Genomic DNA, 19,000 nt, shown 5'->3' with positions numbered 1-19,000 from the left:
GATCTCGGCTCACCGCAGCCTCCGCCTCCTGGGTTCAGGCAATTCTCCTGCCTCAGCCTCCTGAGTAGCTGGGATTACAGGCACGCACCACCATGCCCAGCTAATTTTTTGTATTTTTAGTAGAGACGGGGTTTCACCATGTTGACCAGGATGGTCTCGATCTCTTGACCTTGTGATCCACCCGCCTCAGCCTCCCAAAGTGCTGGGATTACAGGCTTGAGCCACCGCGCCCGGCTTGCCAACTATCTTTATCTCCCATTGTCTTTTCTTTCTGATACTAATTCCTTCCATGAGATACTACTTTTCCATTTTTCCATTTCGAGACAGGGTCTTGCTCTGTTGCCCAGGCTGGAGTGCAGTGGTGTGAACATGCCTCAATGCAGCCTCAACCTCCCTGGCTCAGTCAGTCCTCCCGCCTCACCTCCTGTGGGTGTGGACCACCATGCCTGGCTAAGTTTTAAATCTTTTGTGGAGATGGGGTCTCACTGTGTTCCCGGGGCTGATTGTGAACTCCTGGGTTCAAGCCATTTTCCTGCTTAGCCTCCCAAAGTGATGGGATTAGAAGCGTGAGCCACCAAACCAGGTCCTTTTTTATTTTCAGAGACATGGTCTTGCTCTGTCACCCAGCCTGGAATGCAGTGGTGCAATTACAGCTCACTGCAGCTTCGACCTCCCAGGCTCAAGCAATCCTCCCATGTAGCTGGGAACACAGGCACACGGTACCACGCGCAGCGAATGTTTGAATTTTTTGTAAGGACAGGGTTCACCATGTTGCCCAGGCTGGTCTCAAACTCCTGGTCACAAGTGATCTGCCTGCCTCGGCCTCCCAAAGTGCTGGGATTATAGGCATGAGCTACTGTGTCCGGCCTGTGATGTTTCTTTCACTGTTCATGCTGCCAACTCTTCCTCCCCTTGTCACCTTCTGTTCCTTTCATCACATATCTGTCACCTGCGACCTCTTTCCTCTATCCATAAGCCCATGCTGTAGTCCACAGCCACATTTCCTCCCTCCCTCCCTTCCTCCCCTCCTCCCTCCTTCCTTCCCTCCCTCCCTGTCTTCCTCGTCTTTCTACCTGCCTGCCTTTCTCTCTTCCTGCCCTCCTCCCCTCCTCCCTTCCTCTCTTTCTCTCTCTTTCTTTCTCTCTTTCTTTCTTATACTGGTTCTTACTCCAGTGGCCCAGGTTGGAGTACAGTGGTGCAATCATGGCTCACTGGGCTAGGCACAGTAGCTCACGCCTGTAATCCCAGCGGAGGCCGAGGCAGGCAGATTGCCTGAGCTCAGGAGTTCGAGACCAGCCTAGGCAACACAGTGAAACCCTGTCTCTACTAAAGTACAAAAAATTAGCTGGGTGCGGCAGCATGCGCCTGAAGTCCCAGCTACTCAGGAGGCTGAGGTGGGAGAATTGCTTGAATGCAGAAGGTAGAGGTTGTGGTGAGTCGAGATTGCACCACTGCACTCCGACCTGGGGGACAGAGCATGACTCCATCTCCAAAAAAAAAAATCATGGCTCACTACAGCCTCGACTTCCCAGGATCAGGTGATCCTCCCATCTCAGCCTCCTGAGTAACTGGGATCACAGGCATGCACCACCATGCCTGGCTAATTTTCTGTATTTTTAGTAGAGGCGGGGTTTCGCCATGTCACCCAGGCTGGTCACAAACTCCTGGGCTCAAGCTGTCCTCCCACCTTGGCCTCCCAAAATGCCAGGATTACAGGCATGAGCCACTGTGTCCAGCCCGCAGCCACACATTTCTTTTTCTTTTTCTTTTTTTTTTGTTTTTTTGAGACAGAGTTTCTCTCTTGTCCAGGCTGGAGTGCAGTGGCACAATCTTGGCTCACCACAACCTCCGCCTCCCGGGTTCAAGCCATTCTCCTGCCTCAGCCTCCCGAGTAGCTGAGATTACAGGCACCTGCCACTACGCCTGGCTAATTTTATAATTTTATAATTTTAGTAGAGACAGGGTTTCTCCATGTTGGCCAGGCTGGTCTCGAACTCCTGACCTCAGGTGATCCACCCGCCTCGGCCTCCCAAAGTGCTGGCTTCCAGGCGTGAGCCACACATTGCTTACATAGCCCATCCGCGTCCATGCCCCAGGGCCGCATTTTTCTAGCCGAGGCTCCGCTTCTGAGTCTTGCTGCCTCACTTCTGCCTCTGCCTCATTTCTCCAGCTGGCTGCGTTCCTCTCCGAGACGGTGGCCTTGGTTCTGGGCCCGCTGCCATCGCAGCGGAGAAGCAGCCTCACTCCTCGCTGACCTGGCTCTTTCCTGCCCGGGACCTGGCTCTGAGGCCCCTCCCCCTCCCAGCTGTCGTCTGCCCTTTTGCTGTGGGGGGGGGGCTATTCTTAGGCCCCCAGCACGTGGGAAGCAGCTGCCCTCAGAAAGGGACCGAGCTGTTCCTGGGTCCCTTAGGGACACAGTAGGGCCTGAATGGATTCCATACCCCACCCCAAATCACAGGCTGTGAATGAGTGAAGGAACCGCAGCGCCTCTCCCTCCCGGACCCGGACCTGTCCGTCCGTCCGTCAGCCCTGCCGCCTGTGGCTTTCTCTTTTCCAGCTTCATCCTGCTTCATCCTGCGGCCCTGGGACTCCCGCTCCTCCCTATCCCCTGATCTGCCCATCTCAGAGTCTGTCCTGTGGCTCTACCCGCTGACCTCTCCTGTCCTCCCCGATGCTCCATGCTTCTCCCTGCTTCTCCCTCCTTCTAGGTCTGACTTTCTGAAACACCTAGCGGCCTCTTTTCTGTTCCTAGTTGGTCTCCCTGTTACTCTGTGCCCGCAGCTCCATCCACGCCTCTCCTTTCGTCTGCCTGCCCCCTCATTGTCCAAGCTTGGCCGTTTATAGTATCAATAAGAACGAAGATCATAGTAACGATGACAGCTGGGTGCAGTGGCTCATGCCTGTAATCCCAGCACTTTCGGAGAGTCAGGAGTTCAGAGTTTGAGACCAGCCTGACCAACATAGTCAAACCCCGTCTCTACTAAAAATACAAAAATTAGCCGGGCGTGGTGGTGGGCACCTGTAGTCCCAGCTACTCGGGAGGCTGAGGCAGGAGAACCACTTGGGCCCCGGAGGCAGAGGCTGCAGTGAGCCGAGATCGCACCACTATACCCCAGCCTGGCAACAGAGCAAGACTCCATCTCAAAAAAAATAAAAAGACAATCACCGGCCGGGCGCGGTGGCTCAAGCCTGTAATCCCAGCACTTTGGGAGGCCGAGGCGGGTGGATCACGAGGTCAAGAGATCGAGACCAGCCGGGCGCGGTGGCTCAAGCCTGTAATCCCAGCACTTTGGGAGGCCGAGGCGGGTGGATCACGAGGTCAAGAGATCCAGACCAGCCGGGCGCGGTGGCTCAAGCCTGTAATCCCAGCACTTTGGGAGGCCGAGGCGGGTGGATCACAAGGTCAAGAGATCGAGACCATCCTGGTCAACATAGTGAAACCCCGTCTCTACTAAAAATACAAAAAAAACTAGCTGGGCGTGGTGGCGCGTGCCTGTAATCCCAGCTACTTGGGAGGCTGAGGCAGGAGAATTGCCTGAGCCCAGGAGGCGGAGGTTGCGGTGAGCCGAGATCGCGCCATTGCACTCCAGCCTGGGTAACGAGAGCGAAACTCAGTCTCAAAAAAAAAAAAAAAAAAGACAATCACCGCCCACACACTGTGCTAACTTCAAGAACTCTACTAAGTACTTTATCCTTATTAACCGTTTCACCCTCCCAGCACCTCTAGAGGGAAGATGCTATTAACACGTCCATTAGCCGAGGACACCAGGGCAGCAAGTGGAGGGGATGAACTTGAACTTTCGGCTCCAGAATGCTGCTCCTGCCTGACCCCAGGCCCCGTCTCCCCAGCTCTGCCTGGCTGGCTGGCTGGCTTTCTTTTCTGAGATAGAGTCTTGCTCTTGTTGCCCAGGCTGGTGTGCAGTGGCTCAACAGCAGGTCACTGCAACCTTCGCCTCCCCGGTTCAAGCGATTCTCCTGCCTCAGCCTCCCGAGTAGCTAGGATGACAGGTGTGCACCACCACGCCTGGCTAATTTTTGTATTTTCAGTAGAGATGGGGTTTCTCTGTGCTGGCCGGGCTGGCCCCGCATGGCCATCTTCTGAGCCCGCTCTTTTTCTCTCTGCGTCTGAGGACCCCTCTTGGATCTGCGTCTTGGTCTGTCTCATACTCGCCACCTGCCTGTGCTTTTGCCAGTGTCTGGGATCCACCCACCACTTCCAGGCCCTGCGTCTGTCTGGATGTCCTATCGTGCCTCGTTCCTGCGTCCAAGCATGCCTCGCTCCCTCGCTTGAGGTATCACCCCACGCCCCCTCTCTGTTCGTGGCTCCCACCCTGACGGCAGACTGTCCACTTCTGCCCGGGGCCGCGCCACGTCCCACCTTGCAGCCTTTGCTGTTCATGGAGTCCAGTGTCCTCTTCAGGGCCGGGGTGGGGGCCTCCAGCAGCTCCACCTGGGTCCTCACGCCCTGCTCCGTGTACGGCCCCACCAGGTAGTAGTTGTCGCCCCATTCATCCCCTGTCACCTTCGCCTTCGTCTGCAGCACCGTGTAGATGCCACCCACTGTGGGCCAAAGCGTGTGAGGGCAGGCCCCGGCCACGGTCCACAGTTCTGGGGCCTGGGGTGGGGTGGGCTGGGGATGTGGGGGTGCTCAGGCCCCAGACCCCTAGCTCGGGGGAAGAGGGGGCTAGGAGCCGGTAGTTTGGAGTAGGGGGTTTGGAGGCTTGGATCAAGAGAACAGGGGGCTGGCGGGCGGTCCTCCGAGGTCCAAGGGAAAAGGGGGCTGGGGTCAGGACCCTGAGGGAGGACAGGGCTCAGGCTAAAAAGGGGCTCCGGGCTGGGACCCCTGGGGCTCTAAGGACGGCAGAGCTGAGGACTACCCGGACCCGGGTTCCTGAGTTCCCAGCTCACAGGAGCTGGGTTTAACCTGGTGAGGGAGGTTCCCTCTTCATGACGGATTCAGCTTCTCACTGTTGCCCAAGAGAAGCCTGCATGATCGCTTCCTGCCCCCAGGGACCCTGCTGACCTGCCTCCCAATTTCCTCTCCCTGACTAGGGACAAAGCACGCCTGGCTCTATCCCAGACCCAGGAGCCCCCACCCCCAGCCTCCTACCCTCCTGGAGCCTAGGCCCTGGCAAGGCCTGGCTGTGTGTTCAAGGGGCCCCCCTCTCCTCCTGGGAGACCCAGTCCCTTTCCCCTCCAAGACCCAGCAAAGAAACCCCCCAGTCCCTGCTCTTTGAGGTGGGGGACTGGTTTGTTCCTGGGGATTTGAGCCCCAGCCTTCTCCAAGGTCAGAACCTCAGCTTTTTGGAGCCCAGGACACAGAAATGTGGGCTCCCAGCCACTCCCATCCTAGGGCCCAGCCCCTGCCTAACTTAGGACTTCCCAGCCTTCACTATTCGAGTACGCATGTGTCCCAGGCCCCGGATCCTCTACTAGGAACTAATAGCTCAGGCCCTCAGCTCCTTCAAAGCCCAGGCATTCAGGCCCGCGGCCCTCTCCCTACCGAGGATCTTCGGATTAGCGTCCCCAGCCCTTCTCATCTTTATTCTGAAGCAGCCAGGTCCTCAGGTCCTCCCACTGCAGCTCAGGCCTCCCATCTCCTCGTCAGCTCTCTCCCAAATCTGGAGTTTTATCCCCTAGACCATGCTGTTAGAGCCACAGGTCTGAAATCCCGGCAGCTTCCCAGGTTTGCACACACACGTCCCATCTCCCCATCCCCTTCCCTGTTCAGCACCCAGGTATCTAGTCTCCCCGAAGCTTCCCTCCAGGACCCAGGAGTCTTTCATTTTAGCGCCCTCTTCCCTAGGACCCAGAACCCGGGCTTCCAGCCTCCTTTCATCGTAAGTCAAACGACTTATCCCTCTCCCACTCACCTCCGGCCTCCCAGCTCCTCCTCAAGGACACAGGAGTCACAGCCTTCTTACCCAGGACCCAAGGGTTCCCCTTGTAGCCCCGTCCCCCTGCAACTCAGAGTTCCGGGTCCCCATCCAGTACTGTCCTCCTCATCAAGGGCCCCAACGCCTGGCGTACTCACCCTTGTTGGCCACCTCCCAGGCCACTTCGAAGAGCACTGTGTTCTCCAGATCGAATTCATCCTCCCAGTCCTCCAGTCCTGGCAGTGAGGACATGGACAAAGTGCGGTTTAAAGGCATGGCTGGCACTGGAAGGGGGCTCCGGGGACCTCAAGCAGGGACCCCGGAGGTGTCCGGGGAATGCACCAGATAGGGTGCGGGGCCGAGCAGCTGGTGCTCGACGGGAAGCTTGCAAGACGCTCAGCTTCCTATTGCACGACCGCACCCCCGCCCCGGTGCATTCGGACTTAAGCAGAAGGCGGCCGCAGCGTCACTGAGCCCAGCGGTGCCCCTGCAGTGAAACCTCGCGGCAGCCAGGAGGCGGTGGCCACCCCCCCAGCTAGCGCCATTGGCTCGTGCCTGGGGGCGGGGATTTCCGCGTCTCTTCATTGGTGGAACGGGTTGGGAGTCGCTGTGTCCCGGCCCCGCCTCGGCTGTCCGGGAGGCGGAGCTTGTCGCCGCGCTCTACGGAAGCGATTGGCCTTCAGCTCTGTCAATCTGAAGCTGGAGGCCTCAAAGTCGGGGGGAGGGGGAGGGGGAGGAGGAGGGTGGGATAAAGAGGAAAGGAGCGTGGAGGACGTGTGGTTTACTCAAAGAACAGCTAAGAATTTTGCAATCCGCCTGAGCGGGGGCGGGGGGGTGCTGAGCAAAAGGAGGGGAGGAGCCAGAGGCATTGGGAATGGACCCAGGAGTTCCGGACACCCGTATTCCAGCGTAGCCTCGGCGGGCAGGCGGGGCCAAAAGTGTTGTCACGCCCCTGCAATATTTACATATTTATGAGGAATCATAGAGATCTTTGGAGGACCTGCTAGTCTAGAGGGACCAGAACGCCTTGCTCCTCGCGCATTTCCGTTTCCCTTAGGACTCTGGCAGTTGGTGAGCATCATGGCAACCGTGGTAAGTGTGAATGCATGGAGGGTAAGGAGCGAGCCCGCAGTCTCGAGGCTGAGAGAGGAGGAGGCTAGAGGCCCTGACTTTTGGGTCTGAAGGAGGAGGAATCTGGGGGTCCAGACTCTTGGGTCTGGATCTGGGGGAGAAGGGGACCTGGGGCTAGACTTCTGGATCTTAGGGGAGGCGGGAGCTGGGTACCAGGGCTCCTGGGTTTGAGGGAGTGAAAAAAAGAAGGGGCTGGAATCCCGGAATCTCAGCTCTGGCCCCATCATGCTATAGGAACTCCAACTTCTAGAATACTCTTGGCGCAACGGCTGGTTCTACAGTCTTTGGCGCCAGTGTGTGATCATGAGGGTTGTAGTACCTTGCGCTGCTTCGAGCCATGTGGGAACCTTGCCTAGTGAACCTTTAATTGGAAGAAATTGTCAAGGAACAAGAGAGTCTTACTGGAGAAGACTTAAAGGATTAGGGACTCAGAAGTCTGGATCTTGTCATGCGACCGTTTTGACCATTTTCGTATTTCCAGTGTTTCACACCGGGCATGTCTCAGTGTAAATGCTCAATAAATTATCACTTGAATGTTTGGATGGATGGATGGATGGATGGATGTGAATGAGGGAAAGGCCGGGAAACTTGGCCTGGCACCTGCTCAAGAAATACCTGAATAAAGAAGTGATTTGGGCCAGGTGCAGTGGCTCACGCCTGTAATCCCAGCACTTTGGGGGAGGCCGAGGCGGGCGGATCACTAAGTCAAGAGCTCGAGACCATCCTAACTAATATGGTGAAACCCCATCTCTACTCAAAATACAAAAATTAGCCAGGTGTGGTGGTGCACGCCTGTAATCCCAGCGACTCGGGAGGCTGAGGCAGGAGAATCGCTTGAACCCGGGACTTAGCAGTTGCAGTGAGCTGAGATCGCGCCACTGCACTCCAGCCTGGGTGTCAAAGCGAGACTGCCTCCAAAAAAAAAAAAAAAAAAAAAAAAAAAAAAGTGACGTGACCTGAACTTAAGGACTGGCCTGGGCTTCTGGATGCCTCAATTCCCATGATGGAGGAAGGGACGGGGAGAGAGTTGCTGGTAGCTGGGGGTAAGATTTGAGTCTGTTGCTGTCACCAGAGCAAGGAGTAGGAGGAGGTGGATAGAGAAGTAGAAGAGGGAGGCAGTCATCAGAACTTCTATGGAGGAAGTTATTGGAAGTGTGAGGGGATGGTGGGTGCTGAGTTTTAAAATGGCCTTGGTTTAGCGGGGCGCGGTGGCTCACGCCTATGGTCCCAGCACTTTGGGAGGCCAAGGCGGATGGATCACGAGGTCACAAGATCGAGACCATCCTGGCTAACACAGGGAAACTCCGTCTCTACTAAAAATACAAAAAATTAGCTAGGTGTGGTGGTGTGCACCTGTAATCCCAGCTACTCGGGAGGCTGAGGCAGGAGTATCGCTTGAAACCTGGAGGTGGAGGTTGCAGTGAGCTGAGATTATGCCACTGCACTCCAGCTTGGGCAACAGAGCGAGACTCTGTCTCAAAAAAAATAAAATGACCTTGGTTTTCGTGGGACCAGTGAGCAGCAAGGTTTAGGAGAGGCTTATGGTGAAAGAGAAAGACTTTGTAGGAGACAGTCCTTGGTAAGGGGCCCGTTTATGTTGAGAGAGCTAAATTTGGGATTCCTGGATTCCTGTGTTTTTTTTTGTTGTTGTTGAGGGAGGGGTTGCCTAGTCTTTTGGAAGTAGTTTGTGGGTAATGTCCCATACTACAGGGTTACAGCTTCATATAAGGAGAAACTAGGTGGGAAGGGTCACACAATGATAGGGAAAGCGTGTGACCACGGATGGCCAGAAAGTGTAAACGATTGACTCCAGAGGGAGGAGACTTCCTCGGGGCTGGTTAACTGCACGTTCTGTCTGGTGGAAGAAGAGAAGAAAGACGTGTGGGCCAGGCACAGTGGCTCCCAGTGGCCTGTAATCCTGTATTTGGGGAGGCCGAGGTAAAAGGATTGCTTGAGCCCAGGAATTTAAGACCAGCCCTGGCAACATAGCAAGACCGTGCCTTTGCAAAAAAAATAAGAAAATTAGCTAAGTGTGGTGGCACATGCCTGTAGTTCAAACTGCCGGGGAGGCTGAGGTGGGTGGCTCAGGCCTGTAATCCCAGCACTTTGGGAGGCTGAGGTGGGTGGATCACCTGAGGTCAGGAGTTCAAGACCAGCCTGGCCATCATGGTGAAATCCCATCTTAAAAAATAATAATAAATAAATAAATAAATAACTTATGGGAAGGAAAGTTGGGGATAGGTGACTTAGGGGCTAGGTTAGCATGCTGGCCTCTTAAACTTCCTTTTCCTTATTAGAAATTATGAAGTATTACCTGGGCATGGTGGCTCACACCTGTAAACCCAGCACTTTGGGAGGTTGAGGTGGGTGGATCGTGAGGTCAGGAGTTGGAGATCAGCCTGATCAACATAGTGAAACCCTGCCTCTAAAAATAAATTAAAAAAAAACAAAAAGAAATTATGAACTATTCTGAAGTGTCAGAAAATAATGTAACAGTCATGCAAAGATCCATCATCCAGCAGTGTTTTGTTTTGCTTTTATTCAAGACAGAGCTTCACTCTGTCTCCCAGGCTGGAGTACAGTGGTGTGATATCCGCTCACTGCAACCTCCACCTCCCAGGTTCAAATGATCCTCTTGCCTCAGCCTCCCAGTAGCTGGGATTACAGGTGTGTGCCACCACTCCCAATTGATTTTTTATTTTTTTTAAATTTTTAAATTTTTATTTTAATTTTATTTTTGTTTTTATTTTATATTTATTTATTTATTTTTTGAGACGGAGTTTCGCTCCTGTTACCAAGGCTGGAGTGCAATGGCGTGATCTCGGCTCACTGCAACCTCCTTCTCCTGGGTTTAGGCAATTCTCCTGCCTCAGCCTCCTGAGTAGCTGGGATTACAGGCACGCGCCACCATGCCCAGCTTATTTTTTGTATTTTTAGTAGAGACGGGGTTTCACCGTGTTGACCAGGATGGTCTCGATCTTTTGACCTCGTGATCCACCCGCCTCGGCCTCCCAAAGTGCTGGGATTACAGGCTTGAGCCACCGCGCCTGGCTCTTTTTTATTTTTATTTATTTATGTTTTGTGAGACAGAGTCTTGCTCTTGCCCAGGCTGAAGTGTAGTGGTGTGATCTCAGCTCACTACAACCTCAGCCTCCCAGGTTTAAGCAATTCTCCTGCCTCAGCCTCCCAAGTAGCTCGGATTACAGGTGCCTGCCACCATATCCAGCTAGTTTTTTTGTATTTTTAGTATAGATAGGGTTTCACCATATTGGCCAGGCTGGTATTGAACTCCTGACCTCGTGATCTGCTTGCCTTTGTAGAGCTAAGGGCCCCACAGGGTCGTGGGGTGTCCCTTATGTTGTGCTTAGGCACAGGATCTGAGAAATAAAGAGAAAGGACCCGGAAGTACAAAGAAAGCGCAGCTGGGCTGGGAGTGGTGGCACACCACCTGTAAGTGGGGACAGGTGAGGCCTGAATGTCCAGAAGCGTCTGTATTTATTGGGTATAGGTTAGGGGGCAGCGTAGTGAGTTAAGTCATCTTTGAGGATAGTGATAGGGTCATGAGCAATAAACAAGGGGTCCAGCCCCATTAGGTCATGAGGCAAGGAGGCAGGCCTTGTGCAGTAAGGGGCCCACCCCCGTTAGGTCACCGAGGCATGGAGGTGGGCCGTGCGCAGTGGAGAGGGTGCAGTGTGCAATATCTCTTATCTATGAGAATATCTATAGGAGGATGCTTTAAGTCACACAGCAGTGACAGAGCTGTCAGGGTCTACCGCCACCTGCTGGCAGCTTCCAGTGAGTTCTAGAGGAGGATGCTTTTGAGCCAGCACCGTAACAAGAGCCGACAGAGTTCACAGTAACCAAGGTGCGATTATCCGGAGAGATTTTGAGCCCTCGGATGCTGGAGGGATTGCTGGTCTGAGGGCAGCCTTCCAGAAGAACTGGAGCAAGGTCCTATAACTCCTTTATCAGGAGGAGTGGCTCTCACCCCAAGCCTGCCGTACAGCGGGTATCTTTACGATACTGAACGCTGCCGCCTGGGCCATGGATTCTTGTCCTGGTATAACTGTCTTCCCTTAAATCATGCTCTGCACTGTGTCTGCTCCAGACATTCTTCCGACTATAAGCTGCTTATTCCTTAATTCATGCTCTGTACCGTGTCTGCTCTAGGCATTCCTCTATGAACTAAGATATAATAATATAGGAAAACAACTAAGTGGTAAGATATTCTTTTTTTTATACTTTTTTTTTTTTAATATAAAGATGGGGTTTCACCATGTGGGTCAGGCTGGTCTTGAACTCCTGACCTCAGGTGATCTGCCCGCCTTGGCCTCCAAAGTGCTTGGATTACAGGCGTGAGCCACCACGCCTGGCCAGATATTCTTTAGGCACATTCTATGAACTAATATATGATTATATATAAAGGATTGTATAAGAGGAAATAACTGAGTAATAACACTATAAACTGAGATATTCTTCAGGCACTGATTGTGCCAGGATTCTGCTTAGCTATTCTTCCTCGGTGCCTATATAGAGGGTTACCCACAGCCTTGGCCTCCCAGAGTGCTGGGATTACAGGCATGAGCCACTGTGCCTGGCCAATTTTTGTGTTTTTTGTATTTTTAGTAGAGACGGGGTTCACCATGTTGGTCTCGAACCCCTGACCTCAAATGATCTGCCCGTCTCAGCATCCCAAACTGCTGGTATTACAGGTGGGAGACACTACACCCAGCCTGTTTTTTTCTTAATAGCTTTATTGAGATACAATTCACATACTATATAATTCACCCATTTAAAATGTACAGCTCAGCATTTTCTAGTATATTCACAGAGTTGTGCAGCCATTTTCACAATTTTAGAACCTTGTCATCAGCCCAAAAAGAAACCCCATACCTCTTACCTGTCACCTCTAATCCTCCCATACCTCCTGTCTTCAGTTCTAGGCAGCCTCGATCTTTCTCTGTATATGGATTTGCCTATTGTGGCTACTTCATGTGGATGGAATCATACAATATGTGTCTTTGATGTGTGGGCTTCTTTCATGTAGCTGTTATCCGAGTCCAATAGTACCGAATATTAAACAAATTTAATAAAGAGATCTTCCAAGCAGGTTTTGTGTGGGTGTGGGCAACAAGGCCGTTTTATTTCTTGCTTGGGTGCAAGCGGGCCAAATCCCAGAAAGGACAAGGGTGGGAATTGATTTTACCGGGTGGGGCAATTTTTTGGGGGGAGGGACAGGGGTGTTGCAGAGTAAGATCAGTTACAGTGGCGGGAGGGTAGGGGTGAGGAGTATTCACATCATCATAAGAACAGTTAAGATGGCAGGATGGGGCGCGGTGGCTCACGCCTATAATCCCAGCACTTCGGGAGGCCGAGGCACGTGGATCACGAGGTCAAGATATAGAGATCATCCTGGTCAACATGATGAAACCCCGTCTCTACTAAAAATAAAAAATTAGCTGGGCATGGTGGTGCACGCCTGTAGTCCCAGGTACTCGGAAGGCTGAGGCAGGAGAATTGCTTGAACCCAGGAGGCAGAGGTTGCGGTGAGCCGAGATGATGCCATTGCACCCCAGCCTGGGTAACGAGCAAAACTATGTCTCAAAAAAAAAAAAAAAAAAAAAGATGGCAGGATGGGGTAAGGAGTATTCACATTATTCACATCATCATAAGAACAGTTAAGATGGCAGGGTGGGGTGAGAGGCTTGTCCTGGGGAAGCTCCGCTGGGTGATTGGGGTTGGTGGGGGATGACAATCAGCCGAGGCAGGACTTCAGACTTTCTGGGTCCAGGCTTGCACATGGAGACCTGACATTCCTGACTTTTTATATATAGAGAGAAGAGGGGTGATGACAGGTTTCAGGGGGTGGGGGCCAAGTTTCTCAAGGCTATTTCGTGCGTGACGGGGGACTGTGCAGACACCTAAAAAATTGTTTTGAGTGGAGGAGACAGGCTAGAAGTGGGAACAGGACAGGGACGCAAATAACAAAGGTCCGGACAATACGTTTGGCCTTACACATGCTTAAGCTGCTGGGGAACTTTGAGGCCCCACGTGGTATTGTGGGGTTGTCCAGAGCAGCCTTTGCCGATCTGTGATAGCCTGGATGCGGTTGTGTGTGAATTGGGAGAGTAAGCGGAAGTTCCAGGGTCTAAATAGGAGAAGAAGAAAGATGGGTATTAAAGGAGTAAGGATTGGAAGGAGCCGTGACTCCAGTTAGAAAACGGCCAGGCAGGTTCGGCAGAGGTGTTTGCCTGCTTAGCAAACTACTGGGCCCCGTCTCTGAGTTTTTTGAAATTATCATACACTAGGCCAGATTGCTTTAAGTAAAAACAACATGTTTCATTTAGAAATATATAGAGTCCTCATTTTTCTGCGCTAAGTCGAGGCCACGATGGTTTTGGAGAACAGCTGCAGCCAAAGAGTCAATTTGAGCCTGAAGGGCGGACGAGGTATTAGCTAATTAGCAATGCTGGCGGAGGACTCAGCAGACAGACTGTGGAATGCGTGACGGAGGTGCTGCGCCCTGCCCATGCCAGTTCCAAGGCCTACCGTGGAGGCTGCAAGCCCTGCTCCTACGAGGAATGGGAATTAGTTGCATAGCTCTTTTTCGTCGGTTAGGTGTCATTAGGGGGACAGGCACTTGTTGGTTACCATTGGCAAATTGGATCTTAGGAATGAGGAAGACTGAGGGACAGGTGTCTGTCCAGTTAGCGGCAAACACATAGAGGTAGAGGAGCCACCTGCGGAGAAAAGGCCTGGGGCGAGGCAGGATTGAAAACGCAGGGTGAAGAGGTGAGAGGGAGCATTGAATGGGGATCAGATGCCCAAATTCCTAAAGGTCCAGCGAGGACGGCAGCTGTTAGGGGTTGAAGGGGCGATGGGGGTTGCAGCTGTGTAGTGGAAGTAGTTTGATTTCGTAATATGTGAGGAAGCGTGTGGTGTCAGCAAATAGCCTCTAGCCAGGCGCGGTGGCTCGAGCCTGTAATCCCAGCACTTTGGGAGGCCGAGGCGGGTGGATCACAAGGTCAAGAGATCGAGACCGTCCTGGTCAACATGGTGAAACCCCGTCTCTACTAAAAAAAAAATACAAAAAATTAGCTGGGCATGGTGGCGCATGTCTGTAATCCCAGCTACTCGGGAGGCTGAGGCAGGAGAATTGCCTGAACCCAGGGGGCGGAGGTTGCGGTGAGCCGAGATCGCGCCATCGCACTCCAGCCTGGGTAACAAGAGCGAAACTCCGTCTCAAAAAAAAAAAAAAAAAAAAAAAGTAAAGAAGCTCTGTAGGAGGTAGAGGCGGGGACTGTTAAAAGAGGTAGCAGATGTAAGGAGACAGGAGAGGTAGCCGGCAGGCAGGAATGGTGGCATAAGAGGAGGAAGAAAGGGAGGTACAGAGCCAGCAGGTTTTTGCCAACGATGGGTTGGCATCATTGAGGAGGGAATGAGATAGATTGATAGTATGTAAAAGACAACTAGGAAAGGCCAGAGAGCGACAGAACGCGACTGAGAATAAGTAAGTAGGAAAGTGAAAAAGAGAGCTTCACTGGGGGAAAGAATCGGAGTGTTCTTTGCCACACATTGTCATCTATCCACTCGAGAAAGGAACTAAGGGTGGCATCTGGAGAGTAGAACCAGGAGGTGTCAGCTAGGCGGGCTGCAGGAAGAGTGAGAACGTACAGTGCAAACACGTGCAGGGCATTTAGGGTCTGGGATTGCTCTTCAGGGATTTGAGTGAGCCTGAGGGAAGTAGGGGAGAGGTCTTTCGACTTCCAAGAGGAGGTGGATGGGCTAGGCTGGTGGTCTTGAAGCAGGAGCCGCGCGAGAAACAGACCTCGGACACCGAACTAGGAAGGAAGAGGTGATTTATTTCGGCCGGAGCAAGGCGACATAGTTGTCTAACAGCCGAGCTCACCTAACAAAGAGAAGCTCTGCTTTTAGATAGGCTTATAACGCTAGATACTACGTGCGAAAGGGTCTTGGGTTTACAGTTCTAGAAATTACACGTGAAAGGGTCTTGGTCGATGGAGTAGGAGTCGGGTGGGGGTTTGATCTTGTTTAAGTAAAAACAATGCCTTCCGGAGAAATTCCTCCGTACTATGCCTGCCATCTGTAGGAAGGCGATTAAGGAGGTGCCAGTCGGCCAGCCTTTTCTTCTATTGAAATACAGTGTGGGCACCGGGCGCGGTGGCTCAAGCCTGTAATCCCAGCACTTTGGGAGGCCGAGGCGGGTGGATCACAAGGTCGAGAGATCGAGACCATCCTGGTCAACATGGTGAAACCCCGTCTCTACTAAAAACACAAAAAAGTAGCTGGGCATGGTGGCGCGTGCCTGTAATCCCAGCTACTCAGGAGGCTGAGGCAGGAGAATTGCTTGAACCCAGGAGGCGGAGGTTGCGGTGAGCCGAGATCGCGCCATTGCACTCCAGCCTGGGTAACAAGAGCGAAACTCGGTCTCAAAAAAAAAAAAAAAAGAAATACAGTGTGGAAGTCAAGGGGGAGGTGATCTTAGATGCTTGGGTTTCTTTTGTCACTTCCCCGCTTTGAGAACCTCACCTATAACATTAGCAAGAGTTCTCAGTCTTTATTCTTATTTTCATGATCCCCTCAAGGAACTGATTGATAATGACAGATATAAAACATGTGTGGTGTGGTTCTCTGGTCTATTACAGCAGTATAGAATTTCTTAGCCATTTAGAGGAATAAGGGGGGAAAACAGGGGAGTAGCAAACACCTACTTTTATTTTTTTTTTATTTTTTATTTTTTATTTTTTTTTTTGAGACGGAGTTTCGCTCTTGTTACCCAGGCTGGAGTGCAATGGCGCGATCTCGGCTCACCGCAACCTCCGCCTCCTGGGTTGAGGCAATTCTCCTGCCTCAGCCTCCTGAGTAGCTGGGATTATAGGCACGCACCACCATGCCCAGCTAATTTTTTGTATTTTTAGTAGAGACGGGGTTTCACCATGTTGACCAGGTTGGTCTCGATCTCTCGACCTCGTGATCCACCCGCCTCGGCCTCCCAAAGTGCTGGGATTACAGGCTTGAGCCACCATGCCCGGCCTTATTTTTTTTTATTTTATTTTATTTATTTTTTTTGAGACGGAGTTTCGCTCTTGTTACCCAGGCTGGAGTGCAATGGCGCGATGTCGGCTCACCGCAACCTCCACCTCCTGGGTTCAGGCAATTCTCCTGCCTCAGCCTCCTGAGTAGCTGGGACTACAGGCACGCGCCACCATGCCCAGCTACTTTTTTGTGTTTTTAGTAGAGACGGGGTTTCACCATGTTGACCAGGATGGTCTCGATCTCTTGACCTCGTGATCCACCCGCCTCGGCCTCCCAAAGTGCTGGGATTACAGGCTTGAGCCACCGCGCCCGGTGCAAACACCTACTTTTATTACCCCACTTATCATGAGGGCTTTTACTCCTCCCAAGGCTGAGGGCCAATCTTTAAAAAGAACTCAGGGTTGAATTTGTGCCCTGCCAGCACAGGCACGTGTGCTAGTTTGGTCATACTGTTAACTGCATGGCCCTGGTCGTCTACAGGTAGTCAGCAGTTGGTTAGTTTGAATTTTTTACAGACTCCTCCTCCAGCTGCCAGCAAATAATCTAAGGCCAACCGGTGCTGATAAATTGCATTTCTCATCTGAGTTTCTTGTCCGGCCAAAATGGACAGAGCTTTGCCCGTTTCCAAGGGTATTTCCAAGGCAGCCTGCACCTGGATGATCCGCTTGAGCATGTAGATAGGAGTCCGTAGACCGGATATCCTAACAGCTCACCTATCTTAACAGATAATAGGAAAAAAGAAGGCTCGATGATGCCCGTGACACCGCTACCTGTCCATCTTTCAGGCAGCTCCTGTGTCTGCATATCCAGTACAACCCAGGCGGGGCTGTCCAGTCTCTCCCGTACCCAGGATGATTCCAAACATCCTGTAATTTTTGAAATTTTAGGAGGGGATTCTTTGCTGTGTAGTTTGAGCTCCACCAGGTTACCCCACTGTTCCGTTACACAGTCGCTGCCCTAAGCAGCTAAGCTTTCCTACCGGAACAGCAAAAACTGTTCCTTCGCTGGTCAACAAGTGTTGTCTAGCAATTGAAAACTTTAAAACCCAGAAACTGTTGGTTTGAATCCTTTGGACTGAGGTCAGGTCAGGGACAGGGTCAGAGGGTAATAACTCACAGGCTTTCCATGGCCACCTATTACCCATGGTAATTCACCCACATACATAGTAAGAAGTGACATTAAGGGAATGGGCCACATTTTCAGTAAGTTGGAAGAAGAAGTTCTTTGTCTTTTTCGGAAGCTCCAGCATTGGCTCATTTAATAATTCATGGAAGTGCTGGTACACTGCCCGGGCTGAGCGTTTCTGGATTTTTCCCTGAATCTGGATACTGACTCTGGGGTCAAGCCCTTTTCCATGAATTCCTAGCATTACACTCTCCCGCTTTTGCCATTTAGAGTCGTGGGGGTTTGTGATTATTAATTCTACTGGGTTACAATGTCGCGAGACACAGGGTACATTACTCCCTGGAATGATGTCTCTCCCTTTTACAGGACGAATGGGATTATTTGTATTTATTTTTTTCAAGTGGCCCAGAAGACGCATAACGCAAAAATGCATTTACTGCACCAGTAGGTTTTCTGGCAGATATTCTTAGGCTCTTTTGCGTAACTGTTTCCATCCGAGGGGACCACAGCTCCCCCTACTGGAAGGATAGGCACTGATGGCTGCACAGACGTCAAACCTTAGGGTGACCTGTTTGGGGCTTCCCTTCTCCTCTGTTTTAGCTATTAACTTAGTAGGGCTGATTCCTCACCCTGTTAGGAGTTTCATTTCAAAAGTCGTATGTGTAGGGGACTCTGATGGATGGTAGCAGACATCGGGCTGTCCATCCCTTGGATTACCCACCTTATGCTGAGTAAACAGGCTCCCTCTGTGTCCCTGTACATTCATAGTAACTGTAGAGCGAAAGAACGGCAGTCCTGCCTTAGTAACCTGGTGCACACACTGACAGCATTCTTCAAAATTAGTTGATATCCCTACTGTACAAGTCCAAATATTAAGAAGAGTGAGTCTCACGATGAATTTCCTCATGCTTCCGGGATGTGGCTGGAGCAGGGCTCGCTGTCCTTAAAGTGATTCTGCAGTCGTTGTCTGGGTCTGGTGTAGCTTCCCAAGTTTCAGCTGCTGCTGCTGGTTTCACGCAGCTGTGGTGGATCCAGGCTGGGATTCCCTCTACCTTTACGGCTGTGGGAGTGGTCAGGATCACGGTCTGGGGTCCTTTCCACCGTGGCTTCAGAGGGGCTGCATTCCAGTCCTTTATTCACAGGCGATCACCTGGTGAGAAAGGGTGAACTGGGGAGAATAAGCTTACAGGGCATCTCTCATTTACCCAGGTTAAAATATCCTGAGTGATCTTCCCTAGAGCTTGTAACTACTGTCCTAGTTCAATCTCTCCCCACTCCTGAGGATTTTACGGGAGTGCCCGCAGTATGGGAGGGAGCCTATGACATAAGACTTCATAAGGGGAATATCCTGTCTTCTTAGAGGGAGTGCATCTAATTTTAAATAACAGCAAGGGAAGTGCCTGCACCCACTTTAATCCTGTAGGAATTAAATCCTGTAGAAATGAGTCAGGAAGACTCATTTTCCCTAAGCTATTTTTGATGGTCTGGTTCATTCTCTCCACCTTTCCGGGACTCTGACGTCGGTAGGCAGCATGCAGTTTCCAAGTAATACCCAAGGTCATTGCTGTTTTCCGGACCAAATTCGCCACAAATGCTGGTCTGTTGTCTGATCCGATGTGCAGTGGCAGTCCAAACCTAGGGATGAGATCTCGAAGCAGCACATGGGTCACTTCATGGGCCTTCTGGCACCGGGGGTGAAGTGGCAGGTTTTAAGGCGTGGCACAGATCCCAATGGTGATGCGGCATTTCCACTTTAGCAGGCTTAGGTATTTGGTTGGCCTAGCATTTGTTAACCAGTGATGTCCTTTGTA

At 51.9% G+C, this 19,000-nt stretch overlaps 2 protein-coding genes across 3 annotated transcripts in view; one reads left to right on the top strand and one right to left on the bottom strand.

Annotated features, from left to right (window-relative positions):
- Nucleotides 1–6,351, bottom strand: part of GYS1 (glycogen synthase 1) — a 29,324-nt gene extending 22,973 nt beyond the window's left edge. The window contains exons 1-2 of one of the 2 annotated variants that reach the window (XM_003940332.3): nucleotides 6,035–6,351; nucleotides 4,379–4,560 (exon numbers count right to left, since the gene is read on the bottom strand). In XM_003940332.3, coding sequence (XP_003940381.1) covers nucleotides 4,379–4,560; nucleotides 6,035–6,152 — 300 coding nt within the window. In that variant the 5' untranslated portion in view covers nucleotides 6,153–6,351. The remainder of the gene's footprint in view (nucleotides 1–4,378; nucleotides 4,561–6,034) is intronic. The other variant, XM_003940334.3, reaches the window with a different exon arrangement.
- Nucleotides 6,352–6,748: 397 nt separating this feature from the next.
- RUVBL2 (RuvB like AAA ATPase 2) overlaps nucleotides 6,749–19,000 on the top strand; it is a 41,537-nt gene continuing 29,285 nt past the window's right edge. Inside the window, exon 1 of the mRNA XM_003940335.4 lies at nucleotides 6,749–6,968. Coding sequence (XP_003940384.1) covers nucleotides 6,957–6,968 — 12 coding nt within the window. The 5' untranslated portion in view covers nucleotides 6,749–6,956. The remainder of the gene's footprint in view (nucleotides 6,969–19,000) is intronic.

Source organism: Saimiri boliviensis, chromosome 14, assembly GCF_048565385.1.
Source record: "Saimiri boliviensis isolate mSaiBol1 chromosome 14, mSaiBol1.pri, whole genome shotgun sequence".
NCBI lineage: Eukaryota > Metazoa > Chordata > Mammalia > Primates > Cebidae > Saimiri > Saimiri boliviensis.
This window is presented reverse-complemented; position numbering and strand designations above follow the sequence as displayed.